The sequence below is a fragment of the Seriola aureovittata genome, chromosome 20 (assembly GCF_021018895.1).
Source record: "Seriola aureovittata isolate HTS-2021-v1 ecotype China chromosome 20, ASM2101889v1, whole genome shotgun sequence".
NCBI lineage: Eukaryota > Metazoa > Chordata > Actinopteri > Carangiformes > Carangidae > Seriola > Seriola aureovittata.
This window is the reverse complement of record NC_079383.1, coordinates 22,415,543-22,435,156: the sequence shown is the minus strand read 5'-3', so window position 1 is coordinate 22,435,156 and position 19,614 is coordinate 22,415,543. Positions and strand designations below refer to the sequence as shown.

At 41.4% G+C, this 19,614-nt stretch overlaps 2 protein-coding genes and 1 long non-coding RNA gene across 4 annotated transcripts; 2 read left to right on the top strand and 1 right to left on the bottom strand.

Moving 5' to 3' along the window:
* Positions 1-669: 669 nt before the first annotated feature.
* LOC130161544 (uncharacterized) lies at positions 670-4,322 on the top strand. Of its 2 annotated transcripts, none has more exons than XR_008826170.1 (4): positions 670-1,179; positions 2,068-2,211; positions 2,911-3,024; positions 3,126-4,322. It is a non-coding gene; the product is annotated as an uncharacterized LOC130161544 (long non-coding RNA). The 2 variants fall into 2 exon arrangements; XR_008826169.1 differs by having other exon boundaries at positions 671-1,179; positions 1,947-2,211.
* An 819-nt stretch (positions 4,323-5,141) lies between these two features.
* On the top strand, positions 5,142-14,722 carry LOC130161538 (uncharacterized). Its single transcript, XM_056364908.1, has 15 exons — positions 5,142-5,571; positions 6,159-6,318; positions 6,532-6,645; positions 6,742-6,883; positions 7,988-8,022; positions 8,242-8,509; positions 8,704-8,747; positions 9,596-9,863; positions 10,646-10,725; positions 11,754-11,809; positions 12,000-12,214; positions 12,341-12,612; positions 13,172-13,288; positions 13,419-13,560; positions 14,204-14,722. Exons 2-15 carry the CDS (start codon positions 6,178-6,180, stop codon positions 14,509-14,511), a joined length of 2,202 nt encoding a protein of 733 aa, XP_056220883.1. The 5' UTR covers positions 5,142-5,571; positions 6,159-6,177; the 3' UTR covers positions 14,512-14,722.
* Positions 14,723-14,863: 141 nt separating this feature from the next.
* LOC130161543 (B-cell receptor CD22-like) lies at positions 14,864-19,465 on the bottom strand. The gene is made up of 8 exons (XM_056364914.1): positions 19,370-19,465; positions 18,928-19,003; positions 17,445-17,828; positions 16,803-17,108; positions 16,408-16,668; positions 15,520-15,598; positions 15,344-15,383; positions 14,864-15,212 (listed from the first exon to the last, which is right to left on the bottom strand). Exons 2-8 carry the CDS (start codon positions 18,989-18,991, stop codon positions 14,967-14,969), a joined length of 1,380 nt encoding a protein of 459 aa, XP_056220889.1. The 5' UTR covers positions 18,992-19,003; positions 19,370-19,465; the 3' UTR covers positions 14,864-14,966.
* Positions 19,466-19,614: the final 149 nt, after the last annotated feature.

Below are 19,614 nucleotides of genomic sequence, written 5' to 3'. Positions count from 1 at the left end.
GACATTTCAGTTTCTCAAACTATACTGTACATTTCTCCATATGAATGTAAAAATTATTACGCACTGATCATTTCATTGAGAGAGATTCTATCCGTAAAGACACTACAACAACACCTGCACAGCTAGATCAATGAAAAGATGAAGTCCTCCACCACAGTTATTGCCTGACTCAACAAAGAAATCGATGTCTAATTTGAAAATAAGGAAACACTATTGAGCATCTTTGTAGAATGCTATGCATATGGAGATTTGTAGTTTTCTCTACCTAGGAACACCGTTGAGAGGGTCATTAGTTTTGAATACAGCTTATGTTATTCATATTTTTTCATGTTATTCATACAGCTTAGTGTTACAGGTACATGTAAACAGGGAGGGAATAGCAAAACATTAAACTGAACGTTTTCAGTCAGGCAGCAGTGTTACTACAGAATTATCGGGATCACTGTAAAACATTAACTTTACTTTATGTTATCTCTTTTGGATGATTTTCATACCTTAATTGAATTTAGCTGCATTTTGAAGTTGAATTACAACTGCAAAGAGAAATTATTTTTTATTGAAGTGAAGAGATCATTTTACATACAGCCTAAATGATGAGTTTCACATGTCAGGTTCACTGTAGATTGTTTATTTGATAAAAACTACAACGAGCAGGTGTTTCAATAAATTAACATTTCGACACTTCTGGCAGTGGCCGTCAGCATCTTCCGTTAGGAAACCGTTGGAACACAGGCGAAATAAACCATCAGTCACTTTCCGATCTCGGCGTGTCATTCAAGGTTTGCCAGTCAGGGCTATATAATATCAATAATAATATTAGATTAACAATAGTAAATAGTATATGTAGTCCACTCCAGTCCTCTGAAGATCATGACAAGTCGCCTGGTCCAACATGGCGGCGACGTTGACGTACGCTCAGTTGCAAGGTATTTGAAAACGACCGGTTTGGACAACAAAACTGTAGCCTGAGAATAAACCCCCGACTCAAAGGATGTCAACTGCACTAAAAAGTGCACAAAGAAGAAGAACAATTTCAGTTTATTTTTCGCTTCACGTGTGCGCGCTCCCGCGAGGGGCGGGTAAAACTCGGCAAAGCTCTGCAGGAACAAGAGGGAAGTGTGGATCGGCTGTGGATCGAGACGTCGGAGAAGTGAAGATTTGTCCGGTCAGAAGAAGCTGGTGAGTTGTTTCCACGTTACCTCCACCACGTTTCAGGTTAAACAGACCGAGCTGTGAGCGCGCGGAGAGGCGGACAGACCGAAAACAGACGCAGGAAGTGCAGTGGAGACAGGCTGCTCAGAGATCCAGGAAAAGTGGGCGTTTGTTTATAACTGTGGCACAAGTCTACACACACACCTGCAGCTTTGCTGTCTGAGTTGCGTCTTTGCTCTTTGTAACTGTTGTGTGGATTTTAACAGTTTGATAATTTATCTATTTGCCGTTTGTAAGGATTTCCAGCCACTCAGTTATATCATTAATACTGCTCATAAGCACAGAGTATAGAAACTGCCAATATATACCTAGTTCACAGTTTATAATTTTAAGCTCTGTGTAACAGTCCTATAAAAGCTCTGTCCACACTTAAAACATATGTGAGACAGTGTAGTAACTTAGATTGAGCTTAAAGAACTTAAAATACCGCATTCATGTCATTTCTAATAATTTTTATTATATTAAATATTCTGATAATGACATAAGATTTCGATGTGTTGTGTTTACACTTTGTGCTTTACCCAACATTTCCTTCATGTATTAATGATGGAGAAACTTGGCAGCCAAAAGATTCATGACTCTGAGCCTTATTTCACAGTGTTTGCTTTAGTGACACACAGTGGTAGATATGAGGAGTGGACTAAGAGTCCTAGATATAGAATAAAATGATCACTACTATTGTAATGAGGCTGTTGACAGTAATACAGATGTTGAATGTGTTTGTGTTTTCACAGCTCTGCTCTCTGAAGGTCTGCTGTCTGTCGTCCACATCACCGATGATTGAATGAGTTTGAGAGATCGCTGGAGATCACAGACACTCACGTCCCTCATCTCTCTGTCTTCTGCCTTGAGTAGGGGATGGCGTTTTTATGGAGGTGGTTTAACAACTTGATGCAAATTCGTGGCCAAGTTTTGTTGTTCCTCCGACCACCAAACCCCAAAACACAGAGGCAAAAACTGAATGTGTTTCTCCTGCCAAACAACGTCCCTCTGGAAGAGGTAAAGAATAATGAAATGTTACAGCTTCACTTTCAGTCCAAACTCATCAATATCTATCAGATATCGTGATACATATCCAATGAGCAGTTAGTCGCTTGATAAAATGGGATTTTCTTTTTCTATGACTCTGCGCTGGCGACAGCCCGAGCCAGAGGCATATTGTTTTAGGGTTGTCCGTCCCATTCTCATGAACGATACCTCTGTAACACCTTGACAGAACTTCTTCAAATTTGGCACAAACATTCACTCAAGGATGAACTGATTAGATTTTGGGGGTCAAAGGTCAAGATGACCTCACAAAACATGATTTTGGCCTTGTGAATGCAATATCTCAAGAATCCCTCAAGGGAATCCCTTCAAATCTGGCGCAAATATTCATTTGGACTCAAGGGCGAACTGATTTGATTTTGGTGGCTAAAAGTCAAAGTTCAAGGTCACAGTGACCTAAAAAAAAAAGCAGTTTTGGCCTTGTGAATGCAATATCTTGGAAACTATTCAGGGGACTCTCTTTACATTTGGCAGCAATATACTGATTACATTTTCTTGGTCAAAGGTTGAGGTCAGTGTGACCTCTCAAAACTGTTTTTAGCCGTTAGGTTACTCAAGACTTCACACAGCAATTATGACAAAATTTCACATATATGGTTGAGGATAAATGAGGATGAACCCTCTAATTAAAATGTTCTGATTGTTCTTAAGGTGAAAATAAAACAAATGCATTCTGTGTTCATCGAAACGTCTTCTGGATGCAGACTCATCAGTCAGCAAAGTTACAGTGTTCACTGTCCGGAGGCCTATGAAATCCAGCCTCATGTGAGTATTTCAAATGAATCATACTGGCACAATTCATTTAACATGATTTTGTTTATTTTGGATACTGTTGAGATACTGACACTGGTGTTACTGGTTCTCAGATAGCAGAGTGCAACTTGGATTATGGACCAAATTACCATCCAACTTTTGAGATCTTCCTGCCTGCAAACATAGAAGAGGTGACTATAACGCTCCAAGACCCAGGAAATGCAGATGTCTGGAAGCGTCGTGTTAAGCTGACTGGTTAAGCCTTCATGCACCTGAACCATGACTCCACCAGAAAGTAGAACAGAAAATAACAGAATATAGTAATAGTTATTGATTGATCCATGGTGCATTTGTTCTTGTTCTGCCTTAGATTATCTTCATGAGGGATGGGAATCGAGAACCAGATCCAAATTGTCCAAACCATTGGAATTGTATGCCCCCCAAGTTTATCAATTCCTGGTAGGAATTGATAAGCACAAGTGAAATAGTACAAAGAAACTAAGGAAAATCAAAGGCCAAAACTGGGCTCCAAGACTGTGCCGGACTGACTGTAGCAATATATCCCCATGCAGACTGATTTGTAACAGCAGGCACACTAACAATTATGCAGACATATGTCATGTAACTATTACCATCTGAGTTCATGCCTCATCAGCATGTTATGAGTTTGTTGGTAGTCATGTAAGGGAGGAAAAACTGACAGGATTATTGGTTTAGAATATAATCCTTCTAGGAAATCTGTGTTGTATTGGATTGTTCTTATGGGGAAAATAATATTTGGAATTAAAAACAGCCATAACCCAGTCCAGTCCGGTCCTATGTGAAGGAAACAGCGGCCGAGAGAAGCAGACTTACCTGCAGTTCTGGAATTGCAGGTGAACCTGGTTAAGCCACTGCCAAGGAATGCAGTTCTGTCAGGGTTTTGAGTGAAAATAAACCAAGCGCTCCTTGCTCCTCCCCTTAAAGACCCACCCCCACCTCTACGCCAAAGCGGTGAGAGAAAGTTGAAACTGAAAAAATAGTGACAGTGCCAGTAAAACATTTTCCAATACAACTTTTTCAATGCCGTTTCCTCTTTCAGCTCAGGTTTTGTTTTCAATGTCAAAATGTTACTGTCACTGTTCAAGCCCCTTATTTTCTCCAGACACAAGTGTGTACCTCTGCATCTGTGGGATTGTCCTCATAGAATCTGCCACCACATAACAACTGGGACATAAAGTATCTGGTACACACTTGTGTGTGAGGGCTCGAGGCAACTCAGTTTGATTGTATTCTGTGTTGGCACAAATAAATCTACATGAATAACTTCACTCAGTCTCTGCAACTTTGTCCATGAACTCTACTGCATTGAGAAGAGTCACTCAGTGAGGGTTGTTGTACCTCACTGTTCTGCATTTAGTGAATACAGTTGGAAATTTGGTTAGATAAAAGTTTAATTCAGGGAAAGAGAAAATCCACCACACAGTTAAAAAGCCACAAATAGAGACTAGCAGGTGAGCCTGAACACCTCAAGTTTCCCCTGATGTTTATGCTGTTTTTTACAACAGTTTCGATGGCTATGTACACATTCTGTGCTTTAATGTGACGCTGTTCTCGCATCATTCAAGGTCTTATTTTTATTTGAAAGAAAATGTAAAACTTATTTCTGCTTTTTTTCAAGAGACACACAAGTGTCTGTGATGATGTGCATTTTTGGAAGTCTGAGTGGGGAAATGAGGTTTATTTCTCATATGCCTCACATTGTTCTGCTGCAGTTTGTGCACTTAAAATTATTTCACAGGGGGTATAAACCAGATATGGCTGCTATCTTGGTTTTGGAGGAGTAAATGTGTTTTATCAAAAATGTAATACACAAGGAGGATTTGTGCCAAGTTTATCATTTGTATCCACAGCTGAAAGATTTCCCTGAAATATGCAGTTATCTGCTGCATTATAAATCCGCATTTCAGCAGATATGAACGACTTACCCAAAGTTCATGGCGTTGTGACGTTAAACACGTGTTTGCTATGGTTACCAGGGACGACCGGAAGCGTAAAAAAAAACGGTAAAAAAAAATAAACCCCGCCTTGAAACGGAAGAAAAGAATAGAAGAAGTACGGTTGGTTAACACGTGCGCTGTGTATGTTTACTCACATGTAAACTTCTTGTTTACATGTGGTAAAACGCACGTGGTACCAGAACTGTGCAGTTGTCTTTCTTATGACGACATGATCAATTCAAAATCTGCTTTTATCAGATCTTAAACATTATTGTTTTTTGTTCACAAACTGGGAGCGAAAGGAGGAAATAAAAAACGTAGAGACAAAAATCCCCGACCCACAATCCGTCAAGGTAACGTGATACATAAAGAGCTGTCACGCCCCTTTACCATAGTGAGCCCTTGCATCCTCTCGCGCTCAATTACTTGACAGGTGACGTCATCTCGGTTCAGAGGGGACGTTGGGGGCGGGTAAAACTCAGCAAAGCTCTGCTGCCAAAGAATCTGCGGAGCAGGAACAAGAGGGAAGTGTGGATCGAGACGTCGGAGAAGTGAAGATTTATCCGGTCGGAAGAAGCAGGTGAGTTGTTTCCACGTTACCTCCACCACGTGCCATGTTACCGAGACCGAGCTGTGAGCGCGCGGAGAGGCGGACAGACCGAAAACAGACGCAGGAAGTGCAGTGGAGACAGGCTGCTCAGAGATCCAGGAAAAGTGGGCGTTTGTTTATAACTGTGGCACAAGTCTACACACACACCTGCAGCTTTGCTCTGTCTTTGTAACTGTTGTGTGGATTTTAACAGTTTGTTAATTTATGTATTTGCGGTTTGTAAGGATTTCCAGCCACTCAGTTATATCATTAATACTGCTCATAAGCACAGAGTAAAGAAACTGCCAACAGTTGATCATTTTTAGTAAGATTTCGATGTGTTGTGTTTACACCTTGTGCTTTACCCAACATTTCCTTCATGTATTAGTGATGGAGAAACTTGGCAGCCAAAAGATTCATGACTCTGAGCCTTATTTCACAGTGTTTGCTTTAGTGACACACAGTGGTAGATATGAGGAGTGGACTAAGAGTCCTAGATATAGAATAAAATGATCACTACTATTGTAATGAGGCTGTTGACAGTAATACAGATGTTGAATGTGTTTGTGTTTTCACAGCCTTTGCCTTGAGTAGGGGATGGCGTTTTTATGGAGGTGGTTTAACAACTTGATGCAAGTTCGTGGCCAAGTTTTGTTGTTCCTCGAACCACCAACCCCAAAAACACAGAGGCAAAAACTGAATGTGTTTCTCCTGCCAAAGAACGTCCCTCTGGAAGAGGTAAAGAATAATGAAATGTTACAGCTTCACTTTCAGTCCAAACTCATCAATATCTAGTTGATGGGATTTTTCTTTTTTATGACTCCGTGCCGGTGACAGCAGGAGTACATATGAAAGAGGAAATCTGCGATGACATAAAACTGGTCTGCTGATTCATTAGTCGAGCTCTCCTGGGGATGAACCCTCTAATTAAATGTTCTGATTGTTCTTAAGGTGAAGGCACAACAGGGAGATTCTGTGTACATAGAGACGTCTTCTGAATGCAGACTCATCAATCATCGAAGTTACAGTGTTCACTGTCCGGAGGCGTATAAAACTCTGCCTCATGTGAGTATTTGAAATGAATCATACTGGCACAAAAAACATGATTTAGTTTATTTTGGAAACTGTTGAGATACTGACACTGGTGTTACTGGTTCTCAGGTAGCAGAGTGCAACTTGGATTATGGACCAAATTACCATCCAACTTTTGAGATCTTCCTGCCTACAAACATAGAAGAGGTGACTATAACGCTCCAAGACCCAGGAAAGGCAGATGTCTGGAAGCGTCGTGTTGAACTCACTGGTAAAGTCTTCATCCACCTGCAGCATGACTCCACCAGATAGTAGAATAGAAAAGAACAAAACAGAATAGAGTAATAGCTATTGGTTTGATTGATCCGTGGTGCATTTGTTCTTGTCCTGCCTTAGATCGTCTTCATTAGGGATGGGAATCGAGAACCAGTTGGCACAAACATTCACTTGCACTGGAGGATGATTAGGTTTTTGTGGTCAAACGTCAAGGTCACGAGGACCTCATAAAACACATTAGTCAAGACTTCACACAGCAATTATGACAAAATTTCACACTAATGGTTCATATTTTCTCTGACTCTGGATAAACAGGGATGTAACCTGGAACTAGTCTGAGTGGCGGAGGGATACGACCACGAGGAGGTGGTTCTATTTGGTATCGGAATCAAAAAATGAAAAACCAATCAAAATGGTCTGTTTCCGATTTTTGGCCATTTTATTTGTTGTTTTCATTTGTTGTTTTCATTTCTCATTTGGCAAAAACAGAATGATGGACAGACAGGAAGAGGTGTACAAAAGTCAAAATAAAAGCCAAGAGGTCATAAAAGTTTAACATTAAGTACAGAATCTACACCAGGGTAATGTTAGAAGACAGATGAATGAATGAATAAATTGGTTTAATTGGTTTTGAAACAAACAACATATTTACATTATTTTGTTTGTTTTTGAATTAGAAATGAATTAAGGACAATACCCAGACCGGTAAAGAAATCAACTAAGAATTTGACTAATGAGCAGAATCCATAATTGGTGTCGATAAAATCTTATCTATTCCCATCCCTAACAGTGCAGCGACTTACAGTTTGAATCTACAAACCAAACAGGTTAATGCAGGTATAAATGCAGCGGAACCTGTTTTGATTAACACATGAAGAGATCGGCCAGAGCACACCTGGAGGTGGTCAGGCTCACATTGAGATCTCATCAATGACTGACTGACTTACCTCAGTACAAACTTGAGTCATTTATCTATGAGTATCTTTCACCCCACTTTATACTTCAATACATTTCAGCTCAAGCTCTACATTTATTTGATATCTGTTATTAGTTAAATGTGTACATGGTTATTGAACACAACTACTTGTTCATCTTTCAGGTCCTGGTCCAGCGGGGATTCCCAAACGGATTCAGGTATGGACTCCCAGTGTCCCAGCTTTGTGTGTGGTCCTGCCAACACTATGTCTACTGAATCCTAAAAATATCACAACACCAGCTCAGAGTTGATAATAAGTGTAAAACTACTGTGTAATACTCAGCAGTAGAGACAGCAGCAGACAGGCAGAGCAGAGACAACACCACCACTGGTTTCTAACTGTCCTTCACACTGACCAGATTCTCTGATTTCACCAGGACACCAAGATGAAGAAGAAAGTCCTCATCAACATCCTGGACGATCTGAGAGAAGACGAGTTCAAGCGCTTCAAGTGGTTCCTGGAGAAAGAATCGTTGCTCAGTTTCAGAGGGAGAGAGCTGGAGGCAGAGAGGGTGGAAACCGTAGATCTGATGGTGGAGAAATATGAAATTACTGAAGCTGTGAAGATGATGGAGACCGTTTTAGAAAAAATGTCCAAGTATGACCTGATGAAGAAATTACTAACCATCAGCTCAGGAACAGAAGGTCAGTCATAGGAAATACATTTAAATCACATCATCTCAGTTAGTTTGTTTCAGTCTGTCCTGCATCCCCCAAAAACACCAATAAATCAACAGATTAATTGATAATGAAAATAATGTTTGTGTAATAATGTAATGTCTATGAGCTCAGTTTGAAGTGTCAGCTTGTCATTGATTACAACTACTTTTCTTGTTCAGGTCCTGGTGCATCAAAGACTTCCGTATGGACTCCTCCTGCCAAGGTATGGACTCCCTGTAAAATCTGTCCACACTTAAAACACGTGAGACAGTGTAGTAACTTAGATTGAGCCTAAAGTACCTAAATACATCCATGTTATTTCTGATATCACTTTAAAATATTCTGAAAAAGACGCTTTGATCTGTTGTGTTTACGCCTCGTGGTTTACCCAACATTTATTCATTTATCAGTGATGGAGAAACTTGGCAGCCGAAAGAGTCATGACTCTGAGGCTCAGTTAACGCAGTGTTGACTACAGTGACACACAGTGGTAGAAATAATGAAGTGCAGCCAAAATACAAACCACCATGTGCTGCTGCCTTAGTGCAAATGTTCCTGACATGTTGCAGCACTTTGTGCTTCAGCTGAATCCACTGAGGGCTCTCACATCGTTTTAGTTTGTCAAAAACTGTAGTTCTCATTAGTGACGCACAACATTTTGTCTGTTTCAGTCGGGGTGTTGCTCCTGTGTAGGAGGGTGGGGTTAAGGTGTGAAAGCTAAATGGAGCCTGCGGTGAGAGCGTTTTGTAGGCTGCTGTTTCAGAATCAACTTTTATTCTCTAGGAATTCTCCTTAGAAACATGTCAGTTTAAACCTCTGCGTCTCCATGACAGTGGAGCAAACTCCATCAGCTGACCCTGTGATGTGATAGAAAGCTCCGGAACAGCTACTGAATAGACTTGCGGTGAGACGTGTTTACTGAAGAACCTCCTGGGTTTCTCTGACACCAGAACAACTGGGGCCAAACCAGTAAGATCCAGTAGAGACAGCAGCAGACAGGCCGAGCAGAGACATCACCACCACTGGTTTCTAACTGTCCTTCACACTGACCAGATTCTCTGATTTCACCAGGACACCAAGATGAAGAAGAAAGTCCTCATCAACATCCTGGACGATCTGAGAGAAGACGAGTTCAAGCGCTTCAAGTGGTTCCTGGAGAAAGACTCGTTGCTCAGTTTCAGAGGGAGAGAGCTGGAGGCAGAGAGGGTGGAAACCGTAGATCTGATGGTGGAGAAATATGGAATTACTGAAGCTGTGAAGATGATGGAGACCGTTTTAGAAAAAATGTCCAAGTATGACCTGATGAAGAAATTACTAACCATCAGCTCAGGAACAGAAGGTCAGTACAGGTACTTTTCTTGTTCAGGTTCCGGTCCAGCAGGGACTCTGCTCTATATAAACTTACAGACCAGCCCTGAAGTGCATTTATTTGTTCTGGAAAGCATCTTCCGTTTTAGTTTAGCTGGGTTGGTGAGCTGTTTTTTGTGCAGGTGGGGGTGATGGATGTTGGACTCAGGTGAGCAGGATTGGTGGGAAAGTTTGAGGACACGTGGTGGACAGGTGGAGAATGGCAGTTCTGGAAAGTGTCTCAGAAATACATGGTCCTGGGGGAAGTGATTGGTGTCCAGAGACGAGGATAGGGGCAGACTGAACAAAGGAAGAGGCTGTCGCCATGACGACGTGAACATGAGGTCAAACCTAACTATTCCTGAAGAACGTGGTCAGTGAACAATGAGCTGGTCGTAACAGCGATCTGCAGTCTGTCCCTCGTCACCTGCTTCTTGACTCCAGGTCTCAGCTTCACTCTGTAGAATCGTTAAGTTTCTCCCTCTCTGCACAGTCTCTTCTTTATCCTTGAATCTGTTGCTTTTTGAACAACGACCTGTGTGTTAGAGGGAGTGCATGTGTTGTTTTCAGAGAGAACAGATTTTAAGACAAAGGATTGCTGCAGGTCCAATAGGAAACCAGGAGCGTCTGAGAGGAAAGTGATGGCAGGAGGTTTTGAGCTGCTGCTGTTGGAATCACATTCTCTGACTTCATGTGTGACTCAGATCTGATGAAGAGAGCAACAGTAAAAGACTGAACTCTTGTCGTCTGCTGTGTGTCCTCTCCTCCCATCAGGTGAGTCTGATGTCAAACCGGACCCAAACACAGCAGAGACAAAGATGGACGTGTCTGAGGATGTCAAAAAGCTGACGAAGGTGAGAGAACAACCACATTTCCTGATTGCAGGGCTCAACACACAGCAGGCGATGGAAAACAAATATTCAAAGAAGTCAACAAATATGTCCTGTAGCTGGGAGAAAGAGAAACGGATAAAAACTAAAACATCCACTGTGTAGATTGTTGTGACGATTAAAGAAGATCATTTTATTTAATTGTAGAATCTGGACAGATACCTGTCACCTGTCACTCTGATCAGTCACCTGAACAACCATTGATCTGGCTTTCAGAGGATCAGGTGGATTTCTGGCAGGTCAGATATTGTCGTCTTGTGTCAGCACTTTGAGCTTTTCTAAAGTCTAAAGTCCCAAATGACATATATGTCTATCACATACACATATGTATGTTTATGTATCTATGCTTGATATATATCCATCTCACAGCCTGTCGGTATGTGTTGATATTATGAACAGTAGGGTCCAAGAGTCTGAGACACTTTCCCTGAAGGGGAAGAGACATGTTTAAAATGAATGAGAAGTTAATACGACAGATTTTTTTTTTTATATGTACATGTATGTTTTAATAAACTCGTTAACTTGGCAGGATGTGTCGCGAGCTGAACGGGACGTTGTGGTTTGTTGCAGCCATTCAGCGACCAGGGCGCTGCGCACTGATGTACATGATTAAACTTTGCATGCTTAATTATAATGGCACTAAACGAGCTGTGTGTTGAAACCTAGCCCATCACATCTTTCATAGGTTTTTAGTTGAACTCAGTTATGTGACTGTTGAGACGCTGGAATTCAAGTTTGACTCTTATGTCATAGTCCTCAGTCGTTTTTCTCCACAGACGCAGAATCTGCTGCTTCAAACTCCCCCTGATGTCATCTGTAAATAAAGACAATGACACCTTATACCTGTGTGACACCATCAGTCCTCTCAGACTTGACTTCCTGTCTGACTGTGCTTCAGCTCAGTCTGGACTGGGGGAGAACATTCGTTTGCTTCACTGAACACAAGCTGATTATTTCTAATAAAACTGATGTTGTTTCTCTCTGAATCACAGCCTCCATCAGGCTTCACACCTGAACTGAAAACTGAGTCCACACAAGTCTCATACAGGTAATCATATAATAAAATCACTTAACACTGTTTTAGACAAGACTTGGACTTTGTATTTGCAGATATTTGTGTGTCTCCTTTCCCCTCCGGTCCCTCAGGGATCATGAAGTGGAGTCTGATTTGAGATGAGAACGTTTTCATCCGAGGTTCAACAGGTTCCTTGTGCTCATTCAGCTTCTGTGTCCTACAGGTTCAGGTGTCCTGGTCCAGGTGGGTTCCAGTGTACTTTGACTGGACTGGTTTTTGTTGTGGGTCAGGAGGCGGAGCTGCTCTACAGGACTGTCCAATGGGATGAGAGCCTCCTCCAATCAGCTGGAAAGACTCCAGCAGGGCCGCTGTTCAATATCCAGTGTCCTGAAGATGCTGTGTGTGAGCTCCACCTCCCACACTGTGAAACAAAGGACGGTGAGTAAATGACACTGACAGGTGTGTTGGATGAATTGCTCGACCAGGGCAACTGTTCAGTTCTTTAATGACAAGACCAAGTGTCCTGGATATAAAATAAAAAGATGGCCACCTCTGTTGTCACAGATCTGCAGTCTGAAGGTCTGCTGTCTGTCATCCACATCACTGATGATGGAATGAGGGTCATCGAACCGCTGGAGATCACAGACACTCACGTGATCGTCAAAGTCCCTCATCTCTCTCCCTTTGGCCTCGCCTGGAATCTGGAGTTTTTAGGGCGGTTATGGAACGGCAAGAAACCAGTTACTGGCGAAGTTCTGCTGTTCCTCCGATCTCTGGACAGAGGGCTTCGAGTACTCGATGTTTTTCTCCTGCCAAGCAACATCCCTCTGCCAGAGGTAAAGCCATGTGTCATACATGCTTAGCATTAGGGATGGGAACCGAAACCCAGTAAACACTAAACTTTTAAAGAACAGATAAGATAAGCTCCAACGTTATCGGTTCTGCTCTCAGTACTGGAGAAAATAGACTTCCTGTTTATTTTATCTCACCAACTGTGTTTCTGATTAAGACATTCGTCTATGAATGATAGAGAGAGCCTGTGTTAATGGGGGTTCATGTTAATCGAGTACATATGAGAACATAAGCAATGTTAATTATTTTCTTAATTAATTTTTTTCTCTTACAATATCACTAAATGTACCGGATCAATAAGTGGTATAGATAAAAGTAGTAGAACCTTTTTTCAAACCTTCTCATGCTGGGAATCTCTGAAACTGAACATCTGAACCGTAAACCTTCAGATTGCTCTTTGGATTTTAGGTTTTCTTCTGGGTTCTCTGTCAGTATTTATTTCTGTCTGCCAGTGTCATTCTGGATGGATAGACGGATATCTAACACTATTGTCTTAAGTCTTTTACGCACTAAAACCATAATAAAAATGTCCTGTTGCTGAAGGTTGCCGCCCAACAAGGAGATGCTGAATACATCAAGATCTCCTCTGACTGTAAACTGATCACTGGTGAGAGTTACGGTCTCCACTGTGAACCTGAGGACTTGCACATACAGCCTGAGGTGAGTCAAGTCTCACGCATTTCTAATGGTTATTAATGGAGGAATGTTGAAAACAGATTCATTGTTAAGAGGAACTAGATAAACAGAACTAACAGCAGGTTTAAAATAACGTGTTTCCCTTGGTTTTCAGCATGCAGAGTTTCGCTCCAAGTTTGGGCCAAATTTCTTCGCAACGTTTGAGGTTTTCCTGACTACAAACCCGGAGACAGTGACTTTGAAGGTCCAAGACCAAGTCAAGACAGATGTCTGGAAACGCAGTGTTCCTCTGCCAGGTAAAGGCTTCAGCCTCCTGCAGCAGCATCCACCTGATGTCAGAGTTTAGACCCCACTGATAGAATAGAATACAGTGTGCATATGTCATATATATATATATATATATATATATATATATATATAAAGCTCTAATGCATATTCAGGGACCTTCACATCGGCTCCATCTCATATCACTTTGATATGATTGAACTAAAACCTTTGATGGATTTTCAGCTTCTGTGTTCCCATTTGTCACACAGCATCCTGGGACTGATGAGGAACTTTGAGGGTTGTAATTAAGAAAGTGATGAACAGTCTGGGGATTTTTATAAATGGGAACTCGGCCATTTAATCATCATCAGACCAGGGAGAAATAAGACTTACGCAGGGAACACACTGGATGCTGCCACCTCTATCGGACTACGCAGAGTTTGCAGGATACTTGAATGTTGGATTTCTCTTCGTATTAAATAAATTTCTGGTTTATATTTGACAGAAAATGTCAAAGTGTCTGTGTTTGACTGACAGCAGCTGGCAGTGATTTACAGAGCAGATAACATGACATTTAATTTATTTTCAACTTTTGAAATGAAAAAATTAGATCTCTGTTTAAAACTGATCGTTGGTTATTAATTGAAAGTCTTTTCCCTGGTTTTCTTGTAGGTCCAAGAATGGAAATGGGACTCGCAGCAGAGCACAGGGACCCGGCAGAGGACAGGCTGCTCCTGGCTCGGACAGAGTTTATTAACAGAGTGTCTGAACCTCTTCTAGACCAGCTTCTGAATAAACTTTTTGATGGTGGCGTTGTAACTGATCTTGAAGCGGAGTCGTTGAGAACAAACAACAGAGCAAACACAGCACAAAACGTCATCGACGCCGTGCGAAAAAAGGGAACTGCAGCCAGCTTAGTTCTGATCAATGCTCTCTGTGAGCTGGATCCATTCCTTTCCAGAGTGCTCAGATTAAGATGAAGAATTGAATGAATTTTTATATAAATGTATATTACAGATATTTAAAACATCATGCATAGATAAAAACAAAGGCACATTTAATATGAATTTTATTCTGATGTAACATTTGTCTTTATACAAACCAAATGGTGCTCGTTTTTGTTATGTTCAGATCCAGAACCGATATCTTCAATTTACATTGACAACTTTAATAAAAACATTTAAATTCAAACATGATCTTGTACTAAAAAATAGCCAGCACTGTAAATGTGTGAGCAGAGATACTTCTGGCGTCATGGAGACTGGCGCCCTGTTCACAGCTACATGATAAAAGCTGATAACTGAAATAAAAAAAGGAAGTAGACAAAATTACATTTTCATGTTTAGACTCAAAAGACACTATAAAAAAACATGAAGGCTCATTTAACATGAATCCTCTTCAGATGTGACCTTTGTCTTTACACGGAACAAACTGCTCATTTCTTCTTCACCTGAGCGTAGAGATCCTCGAGGCCGTCAGCTGTCTCTGTGGACCTGTCTGCTTTCTTGGACACTTTGACCTGTGCGTACACCATGTCCTCCTGCGGTCCACTGTCCTGCAGGGAGGCCGAGGACGGTTCAGGTCTCCGCTCGGAGAAGATGATCTCTCCATAATGGATGTCGTCGTCTTCTTCTGTCTTCCTGGTTGACTCGGCCACAGCCGGCTCTTCACCCATTCGACTCTATGGACAGTCAAACAGGAAATGTGGTGATGTGAACCGTCAGCTGGATCCGCCTTATTACATCATCACAGTCCCACAATATTCAAAACACACAATGCATCACTGCACAGGGACGTGTGGTGTTTTCCCACCTGAGTCTGTCGTGCAGTTGGACGTGTTGACTTCAACCAGCTGGAAGACACAAGAGGCTGTTAGATGAATCACACCGAGTTTTAGGTCAAATATACAAAGTGCCAGTAAAGTGTCAGGACTGATGAGGAGCAGATATTATTGGATGTGCAGCTTTGCTTTGATTTGTGATACTCGCCAAACACAGACGATCAAACAGACGAGAACGATGATCCCAACGATTCCTCCAAGAACCGGTCCCCATGGTAGAGACTCTCCTGATAGAAAAACAAGACCACTATAAAATACCAGAAGAATAAAAGAAGACATGATATAGTGTATAATGGGTAATACTGATGTGACCATTACTGAAGTTCAGCTTAGTTAAGGCACCATTTCGCATGCAAAGTGCTCCCAATGCATTGGAAGACAACTAGACTCAAAGGCTCCTTCAAAAGTCTCCTTTTTTTCCTGGGTGACGAAGGATCCACTCATTGGATCCTTCGTCACCCAACCTATCCCAAGATTCATTGCGTGTCAGTAATAAAAATAATATAGATAAATAATAAAGACATCAAGACCTGTGTCCCGATTCAGGGGCCGCATCCTTCAGAGGACGTGGTCTGCGAAGGTTTGGCCTTTCATACCTTTTCCCGCCCTTACTGTTGCGTTGCAAAGCGCGGTTCCTATCACCTAGCAACCTAGACAACACGTACATTTTTTTTTTTACAAAAACTTTAGGTTTTAAGTCTCTTGGTTTTAACAGTTGTACCTGAACTGCAACCCAACACTTACATTTAAAACTGTAATCTCAGGTTCTCTGTCATCATTGTTCGCTTTTATTACCGGCGCACAATTAATCTTGGGATCCAACAGTTGGATCCTTTGTTGCCCAGGAAAAGAAGGATGCATTTGAAGGAGCCTTCAAACTGGGACGGCCCTGTCGTGCCACTATGTCCTATTTGGTCTTCAAAGGCCCTTAATTGAGACACAGCTATGGTTTTGTGAAAGAAGTCAAGGTTGCTAGGTGACAGGAGCCACATGAGGATGAGTGGATTCAGTGAAGTAACTGTACTGACTCACCTACCTTCAACAGACAGATGGATCTCTGCTGACGTCTGATTTCCGACATCATTGGTGGCCACACAGTAATAAACTCCCTTATCTGTGACATTGAAAGTGTAAAAGGCTCCTTCAGATACGCTCAGGTCTCCACCTGTGCTCTTCTTGAACCAGGTGAAGCGGCTGACAGGAGGGTTGGCTCTGCTGGAGCAGGTCAGGTTCACCCAGCTACCTGCTGACACCAAACCTGAGGGACTGATGGACGCTGAGGTGTCCTTGGGGGCATCTGGGGAGAAAGGAACAAAGATGTTAGAGAGAAGAGGAGCATCAGGCCCTACATGAAATCCTTGAGAGGACAATAACTGACAGCTGATGAGTCTTCATGGTCCGACAGGATCCAACTACAAACTCTGGTCTTACATGAAACATTGAGAGTCTTTTTCCCCTCTGCTGTCTTCACATCTCTTCCTTCATTCACAGGATACCTGGCAGAACAGGTGATGTTGTATCCATCACGTTTGTCTGACAGAGTGATGGTCTCCTGGATTTTAGTTGTAAAGGTTCCATCTGTGTTTTCCTCTATTTTGTTGTGAGGGTCTTGTTGGAGGTTCCAGGTGAGTTTAGGAGGGGAGTGTGGACAGGGAGTTAAAGCTGAGCAGGTTATAGTCACAGACTCCGCCTCCTTCAGCTCACCTGAGATCTCAATCCTGGGGCTCGTAGGAGAATCTGTGGTGTGAAGTCAAACACATTTTCAGTGAAAAAAGAGTCGACTGCTCTGTGAGGCTGCACTTTGAGCTGAATGCTAACGTCAGCGTGCTAACATGCAGCAATGACAACTGAAGTTTAGCAGGTGTAATGTTTAGGGTGTTAGCCTGCTAACATTTGCTAATTAGCAGTAAACACCTGATGGTGGCGTTAGATTCAAAGTAAAGAGATCAGTTAAGTTCTTCCAGTTCATCCTGAGGGGAACATGAACGTCTGAACCACATTTCATCCAGTAGCTGTCGAGACGTTTCATTCAAAACTTAAAACTTTAAACTTAAAATAATGAAACTTTCTTACCTTTAACTGTTATATTAAGAGTATCACAAATAGCTGTTGCTATGAATGGCCTGGTCTCAATTCTGAAGTAGTATGTGTCTGTGTAGTTAGTGATTAAACTAGAAAACAGAGTGGTGCAGTTTCTCTGAGCCAGGTTTCCAGTAATGTTCATTGGATATTCATTAACTGTCTTGCTACCATTAAAAATCACATTTTCTGGTCTGCCTTGAAAAAATCTATGATTTTTAATCCACACTCCGGTGATTTTTGTTCCATTGTCTGACAGCTTTCCATGTGTAGCACTGAAGTTACATGGGATTTGCAAACAAGATCCAGTCAGTGCTTCCATGTTCTGTGGTGTGGTAATGAAGAGGTCTGACTCCTCAGGACAAGCAGCCAAAGCACCTGTGAACCAATGAACACGTGGAAAATGAGAGAAAAAGTAAAATATCCTGGAAAATTATTTCAACATTCTCCTATTTTGGGGCAAAGTTATGTTCAGGATCATGTTGACGTTCAAATAGTAGACTAGTTTATGGACGACGGTATTTTGAATAGACCGTGAACGCACCTCGAAGTCACATCACATGCTGCAGGTTGGATGATTTACAACTGAAGAATGTAAGTTACATTATCCTTTACATTTACAAAAGTCACTGTTAACTGCTAACTGTGGCTAACTGGGCTTTTACAGATTAACGTCTTCTTCCTAGCTTCTTTTAAAACTGTTGAATAATGGGTTAGCGTGTTCGGTTCAGTTGCTAGCTAGCTTATTTAGCCTCTAGCTAAAGGTTAAAGGTTTGTGGACTGTCAAGTGTTCGTCAACTGTGGCCGAGCAAAGGTTTTAAATGTGTGTGTTGGTTAATCGATGAGAGTTGGATAGCAAAAAAAAAAAGAGAAGCCAGGATCAATACAGTGAACGGGAGTTCAACTGTATGTTAGCCAAACATCGGCTAAATACTCGCTAACAGCTGTTTTTACTCTGCTAGCATCTTTGTTAGCATCGTTCAGGTGAAACAGACTGTAATATGAATTTGGGTATCAACCTCGTTAAAGACGTCACTTCCTGTTACTAGTGAAGGGGTTAAGTGTGATAAACTGATTAGACCCAGCTGCAGTAAATAATCTGAGCTGATTCAACTTTGAATCGTACATTTTGCTGTAAAGTACAGTCTATATTTGTCACTAGGGAAACTTGTAGGTTACTATTTGTGTTGTTGCTGTTTAAGCAGCAATATTTAATTAATTCATTAATTATTTAAGAGATGATTTCATACATAAGCATAGCCAAGCATAGACTGCACTTATTTAATATTAGTCTTCCACAGATGGGAACATATTGGTGTATGGCGTGATTCCTATCTGTCATATGAGCTAGATCATCACTGAAAATGTCCTGGAAAAAATGATCACTACAAAAGAGTGGGAACCCTTACTTCCTTTAACCCCGGCAAATAATTTGGTCTCTCAGTTATCTATTAAAGAGAGTGAACACACAGCTCACCTGACAGAAAGAAGACACTCAGTAACAGGTTGGCTGTCACCATATTCACAGACAGAGCCGCCATGAAACTCCTCACCTGGATTTACAAACACAATAATACAGCGGATTTTACTAAACATTCAAGTTCTTCAGCTGATTTTCTACTTCAAATGTGAATAACACATTCACTGCTGGAACTTCTCCTGTACACCTGCACTTTACTGTGTTGTAAGTATATTATCATCAACATGTGAAATATCACATTTAATGCTGAATAATTCCACAGACGAGCTGCTAAAGTTAATAACCCTCTTATTTCATCAGTGTCTTTCTGCTAAACCAAACTCCAGCAGATAAAACATCATATCCTGTATTTTTCAGTGCAGTTCGTGAAAAGTAAAAACATAATATAACTCACTATGTTAACAAGCCAGAACGTAAAATCCATGAAAATGTTTCTCACCAAACAAGCTCAAATCAAAGAAGAAGCAGCGATGAGATCTCTGGATGTGAAGTGGAAATGGTTCAGTCAATGAATTTGAGCTGATGTGCAATGAACTAACTACTCAACTTCCCTGTTTAGTTACTTGAACTGGAAAATATGTCAGCTTCCTGTGATACAACACTACAGAGCAGGTCCATTTTTGCTGGTCATAAACTAAATAGTTTTAGTCACATGACTCACTGCAAAGCTAAACCCTATATTCA

Excerpts from the sequence above, each read along its gene's own strand:
- LOC130161538 (XM_056364908.1), top strand. The coding sequence starts at position 6,178 with ATGGCGTTTTTATGGAGGTGGTTTAACAACTTGATGCAAGTTCGTGGC. Across the intron at positions 8,748-9,595 it reads TATGGACTCCTCCTGCCAAG|GACACCAAGATGAAGAAGAA; the intron begins GTATGGACTCCC and ends TGATTTCACCAG. Across the intron at positions 9,864-10,645 it reads CATCAGCTCAGGAACAGAAG|GTGAGTCTGATGTCAAACCG; the intron begins GTCAGTACAGGT and ends TCCTCCCATCAG.
- LOC130161543 (XM_056364914.1), bottom strand. The coding sequence starts at position 18,991 with ATGGCGGCTCTGTCTGTGAATATGGTGACAGCCAACCTGTTACTGAGT. Across the intron at positions 17,829-18,927 it reads GAGTGTCTTCTTTCTGTCAG|GTGCTTTGGCTGCTTGTCCT; the intron begins GTGAGCTGTGTG and ends ATTGGTTCACAG. Across the intron at positions 15,599-16,407 it reads GATCCATCTGTCTGTTGAAG|GAGAGTCTCTACCATGGGGA; the intron begins GTAGGTGAGTCA and ends TTTTTCTATCAG.